The sequence below is a fragment of the Chiloscyllium plagiosum genome, unplaced genomic scaffold (genome assembly GCF_037043375.1).
Source record: "Chiloscyllium plagiosum isolate Xiang-an unplaced genomic scaffold, Cpla_swu_hap1 HiC_scaffold_2, whole genome shotgun sequence".
Lineage (NCBI taxonomy): Eukaryota > Metazoa > Chordata > Chondrichthyes > Orectolobiformes > Hemiscylliidae > Chiloscyllium > Chiloscyllium plagiosum.
This window is the reverse complement of record NW_028270140.1, coordinates 115,810,144-115,829,562: the sequence shown is the minus strand read 5'-3', so window position 1 is coordinate 115,829,562 and position 19,419 is coordinate 115,810,144. Positions and strand designations below refer to the sequence as shown.

Below are 19,419 nucleotides of genomic sequence, written 5' to 3'. Positions count from 1 at the left end.
AGGGCCTGTGCCCGAAACGTCGAATCTCCTGTTCCCTGGATGCTGCCTGACCTGCTGTGCTGTTCCAGCAATAAAGTTTCAACTATAGCTACTGGCATGCATCCAACAGTCAAGCTTCTTTCTGCCCCTATGCAAATGCAGGATAAAACTGAGACGTAGATTTGGACAGAACAAGAGTTTTAGTATTGTTGCTCCATATTTTCAGCATGTTGCTTTTCTAATAGCATTTGGATCACCGCTCACTAAACAGTTGGTGATCAATAAATCTGATCAACAGAATTGGACTTGAATGTTCTGACATCAGAGTGGCTAGTATGTTTGAAATTGGCTGGCATAGTTTTACAACTGGAACACAGATGCCTGTAAATTAATGATGCATGAACACAGGCATAACATGACACTGAAGTTGATGGGTATGGAAGTTGGATGTGTGTTTTTATATCTAAACTTTTCTGTGTACCACAATGATTGGAAAGCTGCAAACTGGATGGGATGTCTATACCTGACCTGTTCTTTGCATTGTTTTTGTGTTTTAACCTTTGTAATAGACACAAGAACTTATCAGTTCTATTTTTTTTCCATATGTAATCTTGAATCATTAGTTTGATCTTCAGAGAAAGCGAGAGGAAGAGGCCTACATAGTGGCTGATGCATTTAGAATTGCTTTTGAACATCAATTAAAAAGAACAAATGATCAAACTCTCCGAATTAGTGAAGTGGAAAAACTGCATAGAAAAGCTTCTAAGAAAGGGCTTGTTTGGAATCAAATAAAAGGTAAAGTCTAGGGGATGTAAAATTGTGAATCTTTTAATTGATGTGTTGGTCTTATCATTGATATTGCAGTTAACATTCAAACAAAGGCTTTGTTCATGTTTTAAACTAATGTTTGAGGACACTTTAAGGCGTTGCTACAGTTTAAGATTTACCAACTTCTATTTTTGATCTTCTGAGTACAATAGTACTTAAGTACTATATCTACAGAGCTAAACGAAATGTATGATTATTTTTATTTTCAGTGAACACATTTATTCTAATAGGTACTTTTGTAAATGATATTGGTGGTAAATTGTAAATGTATGAAATGAAAACATTGAGTTGTGTTGAATTGTGTATCTGTTTCATATTAACTCAGTCACTGTGTGTACAAATGTGTATTTTGATTTCAGACATAAATCTGCTCAAAATCAACTAACATTGAACATTTCATGAGATCAATCTGTTCCCAACAGTATACTGATTTGACATTAATACCTGACTTTTTGTTTAATGTAAGTTGTTTTCTTTTTCTTGCTTATACAATATTCCAGATCCTATTCAGGGAACAAAAGTGATTCATTCAACACTTGGCCAAAAGTTGAAGGGTCTGTTCAGTTCCTCAACAGACCATAAGAATTTGGAGGTCTTGGATGACACGCGGGAGGTGCTAAGGCTACTTATAGACTTGGTCTGTGATGGTTTTAAACTCAATACTATCTAATTTTGTGGTGAGGGTGTGATTCTATAGAATATTTCAACAAACTTTGATATTTCATATTGGTGTTAGTGAAATGGCATATCTCGATCAATATTTGAAAAAATATCAGGACTTCCATACATGATTATTGATAAAATAAGCTAATACTGCTTGGCAAAAGAGTTTTGAAGCATTTCATAATGCACTGATCAGGACAATTTGCAGGAAGTACCAATGCAAAGTAAAATCAACAGTCGTATGATGAGAGGATTGATTGCCTCAACCAATACGAGTCCATAAGCTAACCATTAGCATGTACGTTGCCTGTTTCACCTCAGCAAAATAGGAGACTGCCATTCTGAGTCGATGGTCAAGGCATTGCCCTGAGAAATCAGAGATAACCTGCTTGCTTTAAAACTTGAGCAAAGCTTGTAGGTAACTGTCACTCATCATCTCTCTGATATGTTCTCTGTGGCAGTATCTCTATCAGTTGTGTTCTCATCAACCAGTCAGCATATGCTTATAGAGTATGAATGTTTTCTTTTTACACTGGTATTCCTTAAAAATTGTCCTGATGAATACAAGGTGAAAAGCTTTGACGAAATGTTTTGTTTCTTCAGCAATACTCAAGGTTTATACTATCAGACAGCAATTAAAAATAAATGATGCAACTTACACAGGTGATGCAAGAGGAAACAAAGCAGTACCAAACATCATGTGCTGGGTTTTCTTTTGGTATGCTCTTCCTCATGATGAAATAGGTATAAATATTTCACTTGCAGTGTTCATTTGTTCCTGTCAAAACTAGATGGATCATGTTAAAATGTTAGAAAATCCATTCTTTCGTCATCTGTTTTTAATACAAAATACTAATTAGTATCTTTTTCCATATGGTTTTGCTATCGTCCTGTCTTTTTGAGCAGAAGTCCTGGCTGCAATGATTTTACCTTGGCTGCAATGATTTTACCTTGGCTGCAATGATTTTACCTTGGCTGCAATGATTTTACCTTGGCTGCAATGATTTTACCTTGGCTGCAATGATTTTACCTTGGCTGCAATGATTTTACCTTGGCTGCAATGATTTTACCTTGGCTGCAATGATTTTACCTTGGCTGCAATGATTTTACCTTGGCTGCAATGATTTTACCTTGGCTGCAATGATTTTACCTTGGCTGCAATGATTTTACCTTGGCTGCAATGATTTTACCTTGGCTGCAATGATTTTACCTTGGCTGCAATGATTTTACCTTGGCTGCAATGATTTTACCTTGGCTGCAATGATTTTACCTTGGCTGCAATGATTTTACCTTGGCTGCAATGATTTTACCTTGGCTGCAATGATTTTACCTTGGCTGCAATGATTTTACCTTGGCTGCAATGATTTTACCTTGGCTGCAATGATTTTACCTTGGCTGCAATGATTTTACCTTGGCTGCAATGATTTTACCTTGGCTGCAATGATTTTACCTTGGCTGCAATGATTTTACCTTGGCTGCAATGATTTTACCTTGGCTGCAATGATTTTACCTTGGCTGCAATGATTTTACCTTGGCTGCAATGATTTTACCTTGGCTGCAATGATTTTACCTTGGCTGCAATGATTTTACCTTGGCTGCAATGATTTTACCTTGGCTGCAATGATTTTACCTTGGCTGCAATGATTTTACCTTGGCTGCAATGATTTTACCTTGGCTGCAATGATTTTACCTTGGCTGCAATGATTTTACCTTGGCTGCAATGATTTTACCTTGGCTGCAATGATTTTACCTTGGCTGCAATGATTTTACCTTGGCTGCAATGATTTTACCTTGGCTGCAATGATTTTACCTTGGCTGCAATGATTTTACCTTGGCTGCAATGATTTTACCTTGGCTGCAATGATTTTACCTTGGCTGCAATGATTTTACCTTGGCTGCAATGATTTTACCTTGGCTGCAATGATTTTACCTTGGCTGCAATGATTTTACCTTGGCTGCAATGATTTTACCTTGGCTGCAATGATTTTACCTATTAATTCTCTTGATAGCATGAAGTTCATTGTTATACTGAAAATTTACGAAGTTTAACAGATAAATCTTAAGTGTGTTCTATCGGAATGTGGCTAATGTAAAGTTTTTAAAAAGATCAAGAAGAATTTATTGATTTGTTGCTCAATGTCCAAAAATTCAGAACAGTAGTTAAGAAAGTAATGAAGAATGACTTAGTCATTTGTGGCTTAATAGGAGGCCATTCAGGCCTAGCCAGTTGCTTTGGCTCTTCATGAAGCAATAGACTCAGCTTTATTTTCTCACTCTGTCCTGTAGCCCTGCAAGTTTATTTCCTTCAAGTGCCCGTCCAGTTTTGAAGTTACTGATCCTCTGCTTCCACTAGCTTCACAGGCTGTATACTCTAGGTCACTATCATTTGGTGTGTTAAGTGTTCTTCCTCATTTGTATCTCTAGCCCAAAACTCTAAATCTGTGCCCAGTATTCTTTTTAACATTTATGAATGGGAATCATTGTTTTTCTTGTCTACCTTTATAAAACAATTTCATAATCTTGTCAGTCTTTATCAAAATGCTTATTACATACCTTGCAGCTAATATCCCCCATTTCTGGAAGAATTCTGGTGAATCTCCCTTGCACCTTTCAAGGTCTCTTGCATTCTTCCTAAAGTTTTCCATTGTCTGTTTAATATTGTAGAATACAAAGTAGAATAAGTCAAACTGGATAGGGTTTGAATCTTACCACACCTTGGGCACTTTGTCCAATTCTGATAAGTGAGACACGTGGATCAGGCAGAGAATAGTGGATGATCCCAATATTTTAAAAGTTTTTTACATTTGGGAAAGGAGTAGAGTAACTTGGATTCTTGCATTGAATTATCAACTATGCTCAGACTACTAGTACAGCATGAATTGACCACCAGACTCTGTGCTACAACAAATGCATGAAATGGATTCTTGGGTACTATAAGAGAACAGAAAACTCTGGTATTATTATTTAAGATTCATTTAGTGTCCGTCAGGATCATCCTGGATGTATCAATTCTGTCTAGGGTGAGATGAATGGCCTGTCTTATTTATAGTTGTCTTATGAAATGTATTGCCACAAATTATTCTAACTGACTTGAAGTGTTCATTGGATACTTGCTCAGTTATTATATTAACCATAACTAAGATTCTAAATGTGTTTATTTCTTTCCATTCTTAGTTAAATGATAAAGAGGAAGCTCTGGCACATCAGCGGAAGGTTAGTTATATGTTGGCCCGACGTGTTGAGGATCTAGAACGAAAGTCCTTGAGGAAGGATACTGCAGCAACTGAAATTTTTAAAGTTGATCATTGTCAAAAAAGATTGCATGATTTAAAAAATAAATCTTTCCTATCAACTGATCGAAACCCAAGTGAACACAAGACGGTTTTGAGGACAAACTCTTCCCCTGCAGGTTACTTCATGGGCAATTGAAAATTCAGAAGAATTTATTAAAACAGAGCTTGTGGCAAGACGTTTGATGGAACAAACATTAGTGCTGAAGCCAAAAAAATTCCATGATGTTTGTTCATAAATGTAAGAAGACATTCTTTCAGAATGGACATGATATCTATGTTTTAAATTAACTTGTAAAAAGACTTAATAATTGTTTAAGCCACTTCTAGAGTTATACAGCATGGAAACATAACCTTCATGCCAACCATATTCCCAAATTAAACAAATTCCACTTTTTGTTTGGCCCACATCCCTCCGAAACCTTTTCTGTTAGTGTACTTAACCAAATGTCTTAAATGTTGTAACTGTACCTGCATCCGCCGCTGTCTCTGGCAGCTCATTCCATGTATGAACCACTGTTTTTTTAAAAATTGTTCTCCTTATATTCTTAACTTTCTCCTCTCACATTAAAAATATGCCCCATAGTTTTGAACTCCTCCCCCCCCCCCCCCCCCCCCCCTCCCACCCTGTCATTCACCTTATCTATGCCTGTCATAATTTTTTAAACCTCTATAAGGTCACCCCATAACCTCCTATGCTCCAGTGGAAAAAAACTTCAGCTTCTCCAACCTGTCCTTTTAACTCAAAACCTCCATTCCTGGCAACATCCTAATTTGATTTTGTTCTTAGTAAAATATTGGTAATCTAATGTAAATATTAAAATGAGACAAGTCAAAGCTTTTCATCTTGCACTTATCAGGACTGGGACACCAAGATAGTGACTTGGCAAAGGAACACTAAAGAGCATGGGAAGAGAATGTTGAATGATTGACATGGTAATCCAGTAGGAACAGTTAATGACCCATTTCAGTTCTCAGACCAGCCAGCACTCTGGTAATTCTTCCACTTAAACTGTATAAATAGGCTTCCACTTTTTTCTTAGTTTTGTTTTTTGCATTCTAGCCCTGATGAGTGCAAGACAGGAAGCTTCAACCAATCTATCTTTTTAGTTTCAGGCTGGCAAGCAATTATTTAGAGTCTAATTAGTTTGCACAGTTTAATTTGCCTTACAAAATTAGTGAGTGACTTACTAAATCTAATTATATTCATATATTGAATGTACAAATATTTATGAATGCAACTTGGCACTTAACATTATTTAAGAGTCTAGAAATATTTATTTAATACATAACTTCAATGTGGAATATAAATCAAACGAAGCAAAGTGGCAGTGCTCCAGCCAGATTGACCCTTAAGAACTGTTTTAGTTCTGATCATGGGTGGCACGGTGGCACAGATGGGTGGCACAGTGGTTAGCACTGCTGCCTCACAGCGCCAGGGACCCATGTTCATTTCCTGCCTCAGGCGACTGACTGTGGAGTTTGCACATTCTCCCCGTGTCTGCGTGGGTTTGCTCCGGTTTCCTCCCACAATCCAAAAATTTGCAGGTTAGGTGAATTGGCCATGCTAAATTGCCTGTAGTGTTAGGTGAAGGGGTAAATGTAGGGGAATGGGTCTGGGTGGGTTGCACTTCGGCGGGGCAGTGTGGACTTGTTGGGCTGAAGGGCCTGTTTCCACACCGTAAGTAATCTAATCTAATTAAGACATGAAGGTAATAATGAAAATTGTCACGATGCTTTTGACCTTTTGAAGATCACAAAGTGTATCTGGAGCTTTGAAAGATGGTATTCAGAAAGAAGATTTCTGCAAAACTATACCATTATGAAAGACATTTGCAAAGTTATTTCAGATTAAATTGCAAGTGGACATCAAATTTAGGATTGGTATTTTAAAAAACTTTCATCCCATTAAAGAAGTAATTTATGTTTTCATAGCACCTATCATGCTACATTCAAAAGTGGTTTGCAATGAATTCTTTTTGCAGTGTGCTGAGTACTATTTAAGCAATGTAAGTAGTAAAATGTCCCTTCTAATAACAGCTTTTTAGGACACAATGGCATGCTGTGAAAATTGGCCAACTGATTGTGTTTCCCTTCCCAGCAAGCCAGTCAGGAAGCTTGCAGAATTTACTGTCAAATTGGATCAGGCTAGAAATATGCAAGCCATTTACCTTGATTGACTGACTATATTGAATAGATATTGTTGGGTCAATGTGGCAAGGTTTCAGATAGGTTGGACATTTGGTAGAACTGTTTTGAAAACCGCCTCGCTCCTAGAGTTGGCTCAATCAATATGGAAATTCAGTATCCAGTACTGCCTTTTATAACACATCTTTCTGGGCTAGAAACACATAGCTGAATTATGTTAAATATATCAGTTTGATTCAGCGATGTAAATACATAGGAGAAATCTGCATGTTGGTTCAATGATAGTAAGACATTATACTTGGGAATGCCCTGGAGAACTGTAATTAAATGGGCCACTTGAATCAGAGGGCCTGATACTCCAGAGACTATGTCTGCACAAGAAGCAGGAACCTTGGAAACAAGAAACACAGGCTCCACTTCAGTTTGGTCAGCTGTAACTCAGGTAGTACAAATTTCTTTATCACTTTGTGCATCCAAAGCAAATTTTTAAAAAAGTGGGATAACATAGTAATTTAAGAACTGCAAGGTTACTCAGGAAATAGAGGGAAAGACTGGTTTTATAGAATTACGTGGATATAACTTGTGTATCAACAATAATAAACTACTTCTCATGGTAAACCGTATCTCATTAGTCTAAAAAGCGTCCCAGTCAGTAAGCAAGTAAATTAAACACACACAAACGATGCAGCAGTGCAGCAGTTAATATGCACACCAGCTTGTTGTCGCAAACAAATAAACAACCAATCAGTCAATTTTTACTAGTATTGGGTTAAGGATATATGTTTTGAGGAGAATTCCCCTGTTCTGCTTCAATTAAGCCATGAGATCACCGTGTCCATTTTAAGCCTTTCTGACATTACCTTATTTGCCATAAAACCTCAACAGGGAATTTGATTTGAGAAAATGCAACAGATGTTTTAGAGTGGAACGAAGTTGGTATTGTCTAATTTTATCCAAATGCAATCTGAAAAATTGCACTTGTATCAAAGGGATCACTAACGCAATTCACAAGAGAATAGTTTTGACTTTAACAATTTGAATTTATATAGACAGTTTACTTAGTTGACATGCCAGATAAAAATAGAAAATGACAAAACTAATTTTATCCATTCATGAGAATCTCTCATTTTGGTTTTTAAATAGCATCCCCTTATTTTCTTACTCTGCTGTAGTTGTACAGCCTGGAAATAGACAAGTTGGAACAAAGGGTCTATATCGACCAAGTTTCCCAAACTAAACTGGTCCCATATCCCTGTAAACTTTTCCTATTCATGTGCCTGTCCACATATCTCCAAGTATTGTAACTGTACATGTATCTACCACTTCTTGTGTCAGTTCATTCCACATACCAATCATTATGTGTGAAAACGTTGCCCCTACAGTCTCTCAAGTCTTTCTCTTCTCACCTTAAAGATGTGTCATGTTGTTTTGGAACCCCCAATCGTAAGGGAAACACCTTTGCTATTCACTTTATGTCCGTCATGACTTTACAAACCTCAGTAAGGTCACCCCTCAATCTACTCCAATCCAGTCAAAAAGGTACCAGCATATTCTGTCTCTTATTGTAACTCAAACCCTCCTGTCCTGGTACCATCCATGCAAATTTTCTCTGCACCTCCTCCAATTTGACATCCTTCCTATAGCAAGGCAACCAGAACTGTACACCATACTCCAACGTCTTGCTTAAGAAAGGAAGTGGGGATCATACATGAAATGATAAGCGAGTCAACCTGATGTCTGTGGTGGGGAAGCTTTGAAGACGATACTGAGGGACAAGATCTATGTACATTTGGAAGAAAATAGACTAGTTAGTGACATGCACTGTGGTTTAGTATGGGGAAGTTTGTCTCACCAACCTGATTGGATTTTTTTGAAGCGGTGTCAAAGGTAATTGATGAGGGAAGGGCTGTGGATGTAGTTTATATGGAATTTAATAAGGCATTTGATACAGTCCTGGAACAAAAACAAAAATCGCATGGGATTCAGGATGGACTGGCTCAAATGGATACAAAACTGGCTTGGTTGTAGAAGTGGTAAGTGTTTTTCAGAATGGAGACTGGGAACTAGTTCCAAAGGGATTCGTCTTAGGTATTCTGTTGTCTGTAGTATATATCCATGAGCTGGAGGAAAATATGGGTGGTTTGATTAGTAAGTTTTCAGATGACACAAAGATCGGTGGAGTTATCTGCTGCTAGTTCCTAAAAGAAATTCTCAATCCTCTAGTCTACCACTCATAGTATGCCTTAGTGTTTGATTGGATGTTGTCCTTGACTGTCTTCGTTAACGATGGGTAGTTCATCCTTCTCATGAAGTCCTTTTCAACTGGAATGAATTTTTACTGAGTCCTATGTTAAACTTGTTTAAATGACTGCCATTTCAGACCTTCTCCTTTGTCTATTTCTCCACAACTACTTTTCTTACACTGTAATTGCCAAGGCAGATTTATTTCACAATGGCTAAATCCAATAACAACAGATCAATCACCCCTTCATCAATGGTGGAAAAACTTCTGATAGTACTGGTAAAATTATCCATCAATTGACATAATATTAGTTATCATTTAGCAGTCACTGTGGATTTACCAAAGGTCAGGTGAATTGGCCATACTAAATTGCCCAGAGTGTTAGGTAAGGGGTAAATGTAGGGGTATGGGTGGGTTTCGCTTCGGCGGGTCGGTGTGGACTTGTTGGGCCGAAGGGCCTGTTTCCACACTGTAATCTAATCTAATCTAATCTAGTCATGTTTGACAAATTCACAGAATTGCAGAATTGTTATGGTACAAGATGGCACAAGAGGGCAGCATTTGGCTGATCACATCCAATTCTTTAAATGAACATCATGATTTTGAAGTTAGTGCTGTTTCCCAGTATCGCTGTGCATGGATGACTATTTGAATAAAAATAAATGGCCTCTTGAATGCCATAACTAAAACTGCTTCCATTGCACTTCCAGATAATGCGCTCAAAACTTGAACTAGTCATTCAAAATAGATTTTTGCTTAATATCGTATTTGCTTCTTTTGTGAATCACTTTAAATCTGTGTCCTCTCATTCTTAACTCTTTTGAGTGAGAACAATTTTTCCTTATCTACTCTGTGTAGCCCTCATGAATAACCATTATCCATTCTCCTCTTGGCCTGTTATTGATGGAGAAGAGTACTTTTTATTCATTCATGGTAATGGAAAGACTTGTTAACAGTATCCAGTCCAACAGAACTAAAGAGGGCATTGGTTAAGGAGCAGAAAGCAGACAGTAGAAGTAAGTTATTTTTTAGCTTAGAGGTACACAAAGGTGTTTCTCAGAGATCAGGGCTGAGATCATTGCTCCTTTGACAGTATAATTGGATGTAGGTTTGCTCACTGAGCTGGAAGGTTAATTTTCAGACATTTCATCACTACACAGGGTAACATAGTCAGTGAGCCTCCAGACAAAGCACTGCTGTGTTTCCTGCTTTCTATTTATATTTGGGTTTCCTTGGGTTGGTGATGTCATCTCCTATGGTGATATCATTTCCTGCTCTTTTTCTCAGGGGTGGTAAATGGGATCAAAGTAAATCTATTTGTTGATAGAATTCCGGTTGGAATGTCATGCTTTTATGAATTCTCATGCATGTCTCAATTTGGCTTGTCCTAGGATGGATGTGTTGTCCCAGTCAGTGATGTCCTTATTTGTATGTAAGGATATGAGTGAGAGAGAGTTGTATTGTTTTGTGGCTAGCTGATGTTCATGTATCCTGGTGGATAGCTTTCTGCCTGTTTGTCCAATGTAGTGTTACAGTTCTTGCATGTATTTTGCAAATGACATTAAGTTTCGCTTGTTGTCTGTATAGGGTCTTCAAGTTCAATTAGCTGCTGTTTTAGTGTGTTGGTAGGTTTGTGGGCTACCAAAATGCCCACAAGGGGTCTGAGTAGAGTGGCACTTATTTCTGAAATGTCTTTGATGTAGCTGAGAATGGCTAGGGTTTCTGGATGCATGTATGGACGCATTAAGCAAAAACTGGCCTGAAATGGGCAATGAATGCCATCCAACAGAGCGCCACCCACGAACAGCTGTACTTCCTGCATGAATGCCTAAGAAAATCAGTACTACCTACATGTCTTAAATACAACTTCCCCTTAACACCCCACTAGCCAAAAGAATAGCAGAGCAAAATGGCTGTAGAATGCTTAAAGAAATTATTAATGACGCCCACAACATATTCTGTAAATACAACGAGGAATTCTGCACCAAAAATAATTACTCACTCATGTAACAGACCATGAATAGACAGACACAGTACAACAAGCTATAGCTATTTGACAGCGACAAACACAAAATAAAAAAAAACTAGACCTGCAGAAAAAAACGAGACAAACTTACACAAAATAACAGATACGGAAAAAGCTGCCTTAATGATTAAATTACAACTGCCAGGATGTGGACAAGAAAGATTTCTTAGCAACATTATAAACAACATTGAAAGACAACCAATTCACCGAAGAAACCAACCAAACTATTAGACAGGCAGTCGCACCAACATGAAGCAGGAAAAAGGAAGGAAAACACTAGAAAGACTAAAAAAAGATAAAAACATTGTTATCATACCTGCAGACAAAGGACGCTTGACAGTCATTTTAAATCAAAGAGACTACATTGATAAAGCGAACACACTACTTGTAGACACCAACACCTAGCAACAAAGTGGCAATAAACCCGACCCCCACAACTAGAGAACTGAATCACAGCCCTACTCAAAACTTAAGAAATCTGGAGAAATAAATAAGACAGACGTCTAAAAAATGAAATCAGATTAATCCAACACACCACGCTCCTATGGATTACCCAAAATTCACAAACCAGGAGCCCCATCGTCTCACTACCTGGAACACCAACTTACAGATTGGCCAAGGAGCGACACCAAAGACTAAAACACTTAGCAGAAAACTCATGCCACTCCACCCAAGAATTCCTGAAAACCAAAGCTACCAAGATAGAAGAGGATAAATTAATGGTCTCCTTTGAAGTAACAGTCCTCTTCACATCTATCAACATCAACCTGGCCAAGGAAACAGGGACTACACTGTTAGAAGAACCAAAGACACATACTATCCTTGCTGGTGGTGGTTGGTGTATCATCAAGCTAGTGCACCTATTCCTTACCCCGCACTTCACCTTCAGCAACAAAACCTACAAACCAACAGAACATCCATGGGATCTCCAATATCAGGGTTCTTAGCAAAGGCAGTAATGCAGAGACTCAAACAATCAGCTCTGCCTACCATCCAACCTAAACTTTGGGTCAGCTACATGGATGACACCTTTGTCATCATTAAATGAAACAAATTAGAGGAAACCTTCAAGACCATCAATAATACCCTTACTGGCATAAAATTCACGAAAGAGGAGGAAAACAACAACAGACTGTCATTCCTAGATGTCGCAGTCGAGGAAACGGCCAACTGGGAATTTCAATCCAGCATCTACAGGAAAACAACACATCCTGACCAAATATTGAACTACAAAAGCAATCATCCCAACATTTGCAAATGAAGCTGCATCAGAATATTATTTCAACGCACCACCACACACTGCAGCACAGAGGAATTATGCAGAGCAGAGGAAAATCACCTATACCGTGTATTCAAAAAGCCAATGAACATAGTCCACCGATTTCTCAGCAACAAACTCAAACAAGCAGACAAAATGCATCCATAAGCCCTAGCCACTCTCCCCTACAAAGACATTTTGGAAATGACTACCACACCACTCAGACCCCTTGGCATCATGGTAGCCCACAAACCCACCAAAATACTAAACCATCAGCTAATGAACTTGAAAGACCCCATATAGACAAGCAAACTAATGTCTTTTACAAAATACCTTGCAAGGACTGTAACAAACACTACATTGGATAAACAGGCAGAAAACTAGCCACCAGGATACATGGACATCAACTACCTACAAAACGACATGACCCTCTCTTACTAGTATTCTTACAAACAGATAAGGAAGGACACCACATCCATCCTAGGACAAGCCAAATGGAGACATGCACAAGAATTCCTAGAAGCATGGCATTCTAACCGGAGGTCTATCAAGAAATGCATTGACTTGGATCCCATTTACTACCCCTGAGAACAGGAAATGATATCATCAACCCAAGGAAACCCAAACAAATAGAAAGCAGGAAATGCCAGCAGTGCTTTGTCTGGAGGTTCACCGAAGATGTGACCTTGTATGGTGATGAAACGTCTGAAAATGAACCTTCCAGCTCAGTGAGCAAACCTACATCCAGAACCTCAACCTGAGCTACAAATCTTCTCAAAACTCGCTAGTATATTAATTCTTTCAATGTGTGCATAACTTTGTATTTCTAAATTGTTATTCATAAACTTCAAACTTTGAGAAGGATGTTCACAGACTTAAGGTGAAAATACATAGGGGAAGTGCGCATAAAAGGGCAAGTCCGACACAGAAGGGTGAAGTAGGGAAAATGAGAGGAAACAACTAAGTTGGATAAATTTCAAGAAGGGAAGGAACAAAAGCACCTTTGGATACGTATGCATACATGTAAATCTTTAAAGGTGGAAGAACAACATGAAAAAGGTGTTGTTTGAAAAAAAGCAAATGATATTAGAGGCAAAGACTAGAAAAACAATGCAGTAATGTTAAATATTCTATACAACATTCAGCCTCACTATTTTTAACAAATTTGATTAATAGGATGTGGCAAAGTTGCTGGCTAGTCCAGCATTTGTTCTCTATTCCTACTTGCCTAGAGGGCAGTTCAGAACCAACCACATTCCTGTAAGTCTGGAGTCATGTGTGGGCCAGACGAGGTACAGACAGCAAAATTCCTTCCCTAACAACCAACTCATCGACCTGGACCCAATCTACAAACCATTGCAATGAGTTGGTTCTGTCGCTTGGGTGCTGGTTGGTGTACATGGATGCGGGTTGCAAGTTGTCTGCCTGTTTGTTCTATATAGTGCTTGGTGCAGTCGCTGCATGGGATTTTGTAAATTACGTTTGTCTTGCACATAGTGAGTATCTTGGAAGCATGGTACTCCTCCTCAATCAACGAACACATTGACTTGGACCCAATATTCAAACCACTGCAATGGAAAACCAGAACTGGCACCAACTGGAACCATATCATTTCAAAACAGTAAAGAACAGCTGTGCTTCACAGCAGGCAACACAGCACTGATTTTTTTCCACCTAGAAAGGGGACAAAACATTTGCCGACAAAACATTTGCCAACAAACCTACCAGCTCGACAAACAACGAATCCAATCAGTTCCCGAACTACAGATTTTCACAGAAACTTTGAAGGGATATGGTTATTTGAAAAGGAGCATTTTACAGTCTTACAAGCTCTTCAATGAACTCCTCTGGCTGGACAGGCTGAATACCTTGGTAAAAACAATGACTGCAGATGCTGGAAACCAGATTCTTGATTAGAGTGGTGCTGGAAAAGCACAGCAGTTCAGACAGCATCCAAGGAGTAGGAAAATCGACGTTTCAGGCAAAAACCCTTCATCGGGAATACAGGCTGTAATCCTGATGAAGGGCTTTTGCCCAAAACGTCGTTTTCCTGCTCCTTGGATGCTGTCTGAACTGCTGTGCTTTTCCAGCACCACTCTAAGGCTGTATAGCTTCCCCTACCTCTATAACATCATCTGCCTCCAACTCTACCGCAGTGGAATTACTGCAGAAATCCTCATTTCTGACTTTGCAACCTCTAGACTTGGTTATTCCATTTTTCTTTTGGTCCATCTCCCATTCATCACACTGCATGACTTCACTTCAACTGAACACTAGCACTCATGCTCTATATCTCTCAAGGTTGTGTTCGCCCATCAGGTTTATTTATCCTTGCTGAGCTAACCCTAACCCATCCAAAGCCTCAAACATAAAAGTTTGTGTTTAAGTTTCCTTAAATTCTTCAATCTCAACAACAGGTTTTCTATATTTTGGACTTACCTTTTGCGTTGCTTCTTTAAACTCACTTTTGGTGGTCTTGTATTTGGGAGTCTAAGCCCTATATTCTGGAATTCGTTTTCCTCAATCAAGTGGTTGAAAAGGAATCTATTGAACTCTGCAGAAAAATACCCTATTCTTCTTTGAAATGTCTTCGCTACCATATTTACCCATCAACCAACAAAGACAGGTGATCTGATCGTTGTCACAGTGCAGTTCGTGGAGCCTGTATGCAAATTGACAACCTAAAAGAAAATCAGTATTAGCTATCTGTAAAATGAATGATTGGGATGATGGAGTGGTTCATATTTCTTGTCCAATTATTTGTTTCTGGGATGAAAAGCTTCGTGCTGTTGCTTCAAAGACCGGGGGTTTACGTGCAATTAGATTTTAGGTGCTATTTGTGATCGGGAGGTTACCAGTAACTAGTGGTGGAATAGGGTTACCTGGTTGATTGCAATGCTGGAATTATGATGAGATGATAAAACACATCATACCAATACACTCCCACCTTTGTGTGGCTGCCATGTCCATTCTCACATGTGCACCACTAATTTTCCCATCAATTGGAAACTTAGGTCTAGTGAAATAAAACTCCCCATTATTCAATTCTTGACTGTCTGGGGAGGTGAAGGCCTTGTGTTATTATCACTAAACTACTAATTCAGAAACTGAGATAATGTCTGGGGACCCTGGTTCGAATCCTGGCATGGCAGGTGATGAATTTAACTTGAATAAACATTGGAATAAAAGTCTAATGAGGATCAGGAAAACACTGCCGATTGTTGGGAAAAAAAAATCTATCTGGTTCACTGATGTCTCTTTGGGAAGGAAAACAACCATCCTTTTGTGGTCTGGCCTACATGTGACTATAGACTCTCAGCAATGTTGTTGATTATTAACAACCTTCTGAAATGGCCTTGCAAGCCTTTCAAGTAGTTACAATTGCTATGAAGTCACAAAAAAGAAATGAAATTGAATGGGCCACTTGGTTTGGTCGAGGTACTGAAAACGCAGTGTTCCTGCTGATCCTACAAAGTCCTTCTTGCTAACTGCTAGAGGCTAGTGCCAAATTGGGAGAACTATCTCATAGACTAATCAAGCAACAACCTGACAGTTATACTCGTGGAATGACATGAGTGATTATAGACAATGTCCCAGCCACCACCACCATGGATATGTCCTTTTCCAGCAGCAAGACAGGCCCAGTAGAGGTAGTGACATAATAATATGCAGTCAGGAGGGATTTGCCCAGGGAATGCTCAATGTGAAAGCAAGACTTTGTCTTAACAAGACCAATGCAGTGGTCACTCTTACTAATACTGTCATGGACAGATGCATCTGCGGCAGTCAGATTGTTGAGGATGAGGCATAGTCAGCATTGACTCTGGACGCAATGAAGTCTCACGGCATCAGGTCGAACATGAGCAATCCTGCTGACTACTACGGAATGTCCTCCTTTGGCTGATAATTCAATTCTGAACCACAATTGGAGGAAGCACGAAGGATAACAAGGGTACAGAATACACCCTGGCTGGGAGACTTCAATGTCCACTACTAAGAGTAGCTTGACAGCAGCATTCTTGATTGAGTTGGTCATTGAGTCTGTGGCAGGTGGTGAGAGAACCAAAGAGGGAAAAAACAGACTATGCCTCATCCACACCAATCTGACCGCTGCAGATGCATTCAGGGCAGTACTGGAAAGAGTGACCACTGCATCGTCCATCTGGAGACAAAATCCTGCTTTCATATTGAGAATTTTCTGGTTGCTTCATCAATTACTGTCCTTCTATCATAAAGGTCAAAAGTGAGGATACTCTCTGATAGCACAATGTCCAGAACCATTCACGATTTTTCACATACTGAAGCAGTCCATGGCCATATGCAATAAGATATAAACAATGTCCAGGTTTGGGCTGATAATTGGTAAGGAGAAAGTCAGGACTGTAGATGCTGGAGATCAGAGTCGAGAGTGTGGTGCTGGAAAAGCACAGCACATCAAGCAACATCCGAGAAGCAGGAGGATCGACGTTTCGGGCATAAGCCCTTCATCAGGAATAAACCTGAATTGGGAGACCTAGCCACTCCCTTGCCATTGTTAAACTAGGTTCTTTCTAGACCCCTTGACACCTCTGCCTTTACGATGCAAGGACGAAATAACCTTGTTAAAGTGACAGCATAGTCACACCTCCCCTGCCCTTAAAAAGGATGAACCATCAATATACAAAAATGGCTTCATTTTAAACCTCTTCGTCTTACTCTGTTAGTACAATACATACACATTGCATTGACTATCAATATGCAAACATTCATGACTTCAGTCCATCTACTGCCACTGAACGCCTCCGTTTTTTTTCATCCAACTCTCGACAATGCATCAGTAATTATATTTTCTTGTTCTGCCATATCTATAATTTTCAAATTGAATGGATGCAAATAATAAGCTTTATCTAAACAATCTGGAATCTTTGTCCTTAAATTTTTCAGTACATTATGATTGTCTCAGACACTATTGGCAACATAAATATTGAAACGCCAATACCAAGCTCAAGGTCTCCTTCTTAATTGTCAAATATTTCTATTGATGAATGCTTAATTTCCTGGAGAAATATCCAATAGGTCTTTCTATCAACTCTTCATCCTCCTGTAAGGGTACAGCACTGACACCCACATCACTCACGTCAATAATCACCTTGAATGGTTTTGCATAATTAGGTGTGGCTAACACTAGGGCAATAGCATTGCCCTTTTGTGAAGGGCACTGCTTGTCACTGGCCACTCAGGTCTTTTCCTATCTGCCTGGTGGTGGAAATTGAATAAAGATTCGTGCACCTTGTGTCTCTCACTGTGTCTCACACCTGCACACACACACACCATGGGTGCTGGGGAAAAAATAAGCACTACCGCAGTTAGGCGGTAGTGTGGGGGTTATAAAAAAAAAGTAAAAAGAAACACTGGGGCAATGGTTGATACAGCTTTCAGGCTGTCAAAAGCCTTCTGACTGTGTCCACGGAAACTTTCTGCACTTCTTCAGTAATTCAGTGAGTGGAGCAGCCACACTGCTAAAATTCATTACGAATTTCCATTAAAACTTCCATTCAATCCCAGGAAGAATTTGTTGATGGGAAATGTGCTAATAAGTTTTGTTTTCACATTCCACAGGGCCATCTGTCCATGTCCAATAACATGGCCCAGGAATGTGACATTGTCTTTGGCGAATTCACTCTTGGCCAAGTTTATCACCAAGCCTCCCTCCCGAAGTTGATTGAATAATTCCAATAAATTCTGTAAACGTTCCTTCCATGTGTGACTAAAATTCACCAGGTTGTCTGTATACCACACAGTTGGATAATCCAGAATTACTTTATTGGTTAGTCTTTAAAATGTGGCTGGCACATTTTTCATAACAAATTGCATGACTTTAAATTGATACAGTCCAATCGGCGTTAGGAAAACCAAAACTGTTTTTGCTCTTTCAGATAAGGGTATCTGCCAGTATCCTCTGAGTAAGTTCAATTTAGAAATATAAGTTGCTTGTCCAACCTTCTCAATATAGTCTTCCAAATGGAAAATCGGAAATGAATCAGACTTTGTAACTACATTGATTTTGCTAGAGTCTACACATAACGTTGGGTAGCATATGGATTCAGCACCATTACTATGGGTGAGCTCCAGTCACTTCAACTCACTTTGATTATGTTGGCTTGGAACATGTGTTCAATCTCCTTCTGAATCTGTGCCAACTTTAGAGGGTTAGGTCTATAAGGATGTTGTTTAATTGGAACATCATTTCCATTATCTACATCATGCATAATTAGATTAGTGTGTCCCAGCTTATTTTGACATACCTCCCCATGTGATGAAAGAATTATTGCTAAGTAATTTCCTCCAGAAGGTAACTTAATAATTTATCCCAATTTTTGACAATTTCCTCATTCGCTCTGGGTTGTAACAGTAACACATTCTCCTTTTGCTTTCCTTCCTATCAAAATACCTTTTGAGCATATTCACATGACATACTGAGATTACTTTCTGTCTGGAGTCCTTATCAAATAGTTCAACTCACTCAATCTCCTTTCAACTTGATAAGGTCCACGAAACCTTGCTTTTAAAGGTTCACCTATCGCTAACATTTAACCTCTGTTTGCAAAATTGTGACTTTTTGATTTCTTGCTTGCTTCCTGTTTCATCATACACTGATATTTTTAGATGCTGTCAAGCCAACTCCCCTGCTTTATTTAATCGTTCCCTAAAAGTTGACACGTAATCCAAATGTGATCTCTGACCCAATTTCTCCTTAATTCATTTCAGTGGTCCTCTCACATAATGCCCAAAAACGTCTTCAAATGGACTGAATTTGGTCAATTCATTTGGCGCATCTCTAATTGAAAAAAGTACAAACAGTATTCCTTTATCCGAATCATCTGGATAGTCCTGACTGTTAGCCCTTAACATGGTCTTTAATTCCTGAAGCCACCTTTCTAGTGCTCCCTGCGATTCTGGATGGTATGCAGTAGATTTGAATGGTTATCTTCCAAAGCTGTCCATA

At 39.0% G+C, this 19,419-nt stretch overlaps 1 protein-coding gene and 1 long non-coding RNA gene across 4 annotated transcripts in view; one reads left to right on the top strand and one right to left on the bottom strand.

Annotated features, from left to right (window-relative positions):
- Positions 1–5,357, top strand: part of ccdc125 (coiled-coil domain containing 125) — a 33,523-nt gene extending 28,166 nt beyond the window's left edge. For all 3 annotated transcript variants that reach the window (XM_043708065.2, XM_043708076.2, XM_043708090.2), the window contains exons 10-12: positions 603–774; positions 1,308–1,444; positions 4,645–5,357. In XM_043708065.2, coding sequence (XP_043564000.2) covers positions 603–774; positions 1,308–1,444; positions 4,645–4,899 — 564 coding nt within the window. In that variant the 3' untranslated portion in view covers positions 4,900–5,357. The remainder of the gene's footprint in view (positions 1–602; positions 775–1,307; positions 1,445–4,644) is intronic.
- The window catches only part of LOC122559020 (uncharacterized), a 42,751-nt gene that overhangs the window by 4,517 nt on the left and 18,815 nt on the right, over positions 1–19,419 (bottom strand). Inside the window, exons 2-3 of the long non-coding RNA XR_006314315.2 lie at positions 4,024–4,118; positions 2,130–2,257 (exon numbers count right to left, since the gene is read on the bottom strand). This is a non-coding gene — a long non-coding RNA (uncharacterized LOC122559020). The remainder of the gene's footprint in view (positions 1–2,129; positions 2,258–4,023; positions 4,119–19,419) is intronic.